The following is a 3,161-nucleotide window of genomic DNA, read 5'->3' as shown; positions in this document are numbered from 1 at the left end:
TGAGTAGTGCAATGTAATGAAGGGTCTGTCTGTACCTTGCTGTTGACAAGACAGGAGCTCTGGGAATGCTTTCAAATGTTGGGTGCAAACTGATCAGCAGTTATGGTAAAAGCTGTAGCACAGTACTGAATTGCTGCATTTAAAAAAAATCCCAAACAACTCAACAGCTGCTCCCAACCTACCAAAAAAACCCAGACAACCCCCAACTTCATGTTAAGTAGCTCCAGGAACATCTGAGACTTGGTGATTGTGTCATCTGAGCTTTGTGCTTGGCTGCTAGTAGACCCCATTTTCTAGGTCTAAGGCTCCTGTCCTTTAAAATAATGGAACTACTTCCACAATATATTTTCTGACTTGAAAGCTAAAGCCACACAATGGTGAAACTTCCTCCATGTCATAAACATGAAGCAATTGTTGTAGCTCTTAACAGCAAAAATGGTGGATTAATGGTTTAGGTACCATGCTTCTAGAACTGTAATGTGTACTTTAGCTTTAAAATTTATTCAGCTTGTATTAAATGTTAACACTGGTCAGAGTAACAAGACCACAGAGACTAAAAGTACCTGCATAACCTGCTGCTGAGCACATGAACTCAACTGAGGAGAAAGGGGATTTAAACTTTAATTGATCTAGAGAGTAATAATAAAAGTTCCTAGGCAACTTTTTTGTAAGAGACAGGGTCACTGCCCTTAACAGGACACAGGGATACAAACTCAACAAGCCACCAAGCTGTCCATAATTGAAGTCAAGCTCTAAGCACTCTATCTGCAATGTCAGTCAGCTTGAAATGCAAGACTTTCCTGAGTCTATAATGTTTATAGCAGGAGACAGATGCCTCCTCTGTAATAGTGTTGTCCAGAAATTATAGTGATGGCTACTTATGTAGACAATGACTTGTATATTTGAATTTCACCATTTTAGATACTGAGGAATGTGTCAAGTAATAATTCTGGGTATCAACTGAAATTAGTGGAGTGGGAAAAAACACCTTGTGTCTAAGGTCAAGCTTACACAAGATTACTGTTTAAATCTGAACTAGGATGACTAAACACTGCTTTCAGTGGCTGCTTTGGAACAAATGCACACAATGGGAGAGTATGTGAAACAACCTGAGAGAAAGTTCTATAGAAAAGGTTAAATACATTGTTGCTGCCCCTTCAGTTAGGAGCTGATTTGAGGGCACCACAGACTTTCTTTTAGATGATCTTACTGTTAATATATGTATTCTTAGCACAGCATGAAGTTAGAAGTTAAAATGAAACGTAGCTGAGTAAAGATCAGAGAACTTGTTTGGTTTCTTTGTATCTGTTCTGTTGTGATGGGAACAACTTTTTCAAAAGTGCTTTCCTTCCTTTATCGGTTGAGAGACAAGTCAGAGGTTTGAAATTACTGGACTGAGTCTCTAGGCAGTTTCTCACTGCAATCTGCATGTATGCTGACAGCTGTAACGGGATACTTCAGAATTTGTGAGTGTACTGCCTGTACATCTGCTTTCATGCCCAGTGTCTGGATACTTCAGCTGCAAAAAGCAAATTCTGCTTAAACAGCAGTGAGGGTGTAAACCTTAGTGCTGCCCTAAATCTAAATGTATTCACTGCAAGACAGGTATTGCAAAATTCACCGCAAAATGGGTATAAGTAGTGTTACTTCTCAGTAGTTGCTTATAAACTAGTCTGCTTTGGGCCAGAATATTTTAATTTTTTTTTAGCTACTCTACTGCTGAGATACCAAAGAACTTCAGACTTGTTTGACCTCATTGCAACCACTACTTGCAAAATAAGAGGTGACCCCTCCCAGCACAGTAGGCCTGGTTGTAACTTAGATTGGCATCCTCACTCAGGGGCAACTCAGCAGCTTTTTAGTACAGAACTAAGAATGCCTGTTAAGGGATTTTATGAAGTTTGATGGGAGTTGTCACCAAGACTGAATGTACTCATATCACAGTGTAGGCAGGTGCACCCAGAACTGCAGGTCTAAGAGACCACTGCTGTACTAGCTCTGGCATTGAGATGTTGGCCACGCATCTGTAAGCATGAGTAAGAAAACTAATTGCTGGCACTTTATCTTCTGAAGTACAGCCTTCCTGAAGCTGAACAGTACTCAATTGCTAAGTCCAGTTTTTTGCTGCCTTATACAGCATGAACTTCAGCTGTCAAAGACACTGAATGGCAGGGTTTGTGAGCAGCTTGCCATCTTTTACCAAAAGTAACCCCACATATACTACCTTTTAAATTTTCTGCATTTTGTGGATTTTCAATGGCTGCAGGGTTTACAGGGTTGTTAACAAATGGAACTCTAGTGCTCTATGCCAAACTCCCACTGAACATGGCAACTGAATTACCAATGCTTAATTGGTGAAGGGATTGAAAAAGATCCTAAAATGGCTATCTGATGCTTGTAGCCTATTAATGCTTTCTTTTTCAGGTGCAGATCAGGGGTTATTAAACACCTTCTTCAGCAACTGGGCAACAACAGACATGAGCAAACATCTACCATTTATTTATAATTTGAGCAGCACTTCTGTATATTCCTACCTTCCGGCATTTAAAGCGTAAGTTCAACACTCTTTAAGATTTTCAGAGCCTATATAAACCTATTTCTTGGAACAGAATGAACAGGCAAAATGTGAACTTCCTTGTTTTTTTCTAAAGGGAGACCACTATTGTCACTAAAAGGATGTATAATAGTTTCCACTCAAAAAAGTTGAATTAATGCTAGTTAAATTAATCCCATGATAAATGTGGAGAGAAAGCTGTATCTAAAGCTTAAACAACTCATGCCTCGTGGTAACACTGAAGTTGATTTAGAGTAAGCACATTTGACAGGTCACTTGCAAAAGGAGAAACCACTACTCTAGTATGGATATTATCTATTACAGCTCTAACCAAAGGCAGCAGCTCTTGAATCAGCTCCAGTGATGGTGTTGTTTCCAGCTAGATACCTTGACTCTTCCTCATGCAAATTACTTAGGATATGTAACAAGCAGTCGCTACAGTTTGTCAAATCAGTCTACACTATTCAAGAAACCATGGCAAACAAAAGACTGGTATAAAGCTAGAATTACCTCCCAACAGTCTTTCTAGATGTCAGACAGTTTCTTAAGCAAGACAGAACAAAGACTACAGCCACCCACCACACCATTGCATGTCTCCTGTGTAGGG

At 39.6% G+C, this 3,161-nt stretch overlaps 1 protein-coding gene across 1 annotated transcript in view; it reads left to right on the top strand.

Moving 5' to 3' along the window:
- GYG1 (glycogenin 1) overlaps positions 1 to 3,161 on the top strand; it is a 10,026-nt gene that overhangs the window by 1,944 nt on the left and 4,921 nt on the right. Inside the window, exon 3 of the mRNA XM_010004726.1 lies at positions 2,425 to 2,551. Coding sequence (XP_010003028.1) covers positions 2,425 to 2,551 — 127 coding nt within the window. The remainder of the gene's footprint in view (positions 1 to 2,424; positions 2,552 to 3,161) is intronic.

This window comes from Chaetura pelagica, unplaced genomic scaffold, assembly GCF_000747805.2.
Source record: "Chaetura pelagica isolate M959 unplaced genomic scaffold, ChaPel_1.0 scaffold829, whole genome shotgun sequence".
In the NCBI taxonomy this organism is placed as follows: Eukaryota; Metazoa; Chordata; class Aves; order Apodiformes; family Apodidae; genus Chaetura; species Chaetura pelagica.
This window is presented reverse-complemented; position numbering and strand designations above follow the sequence as displayed.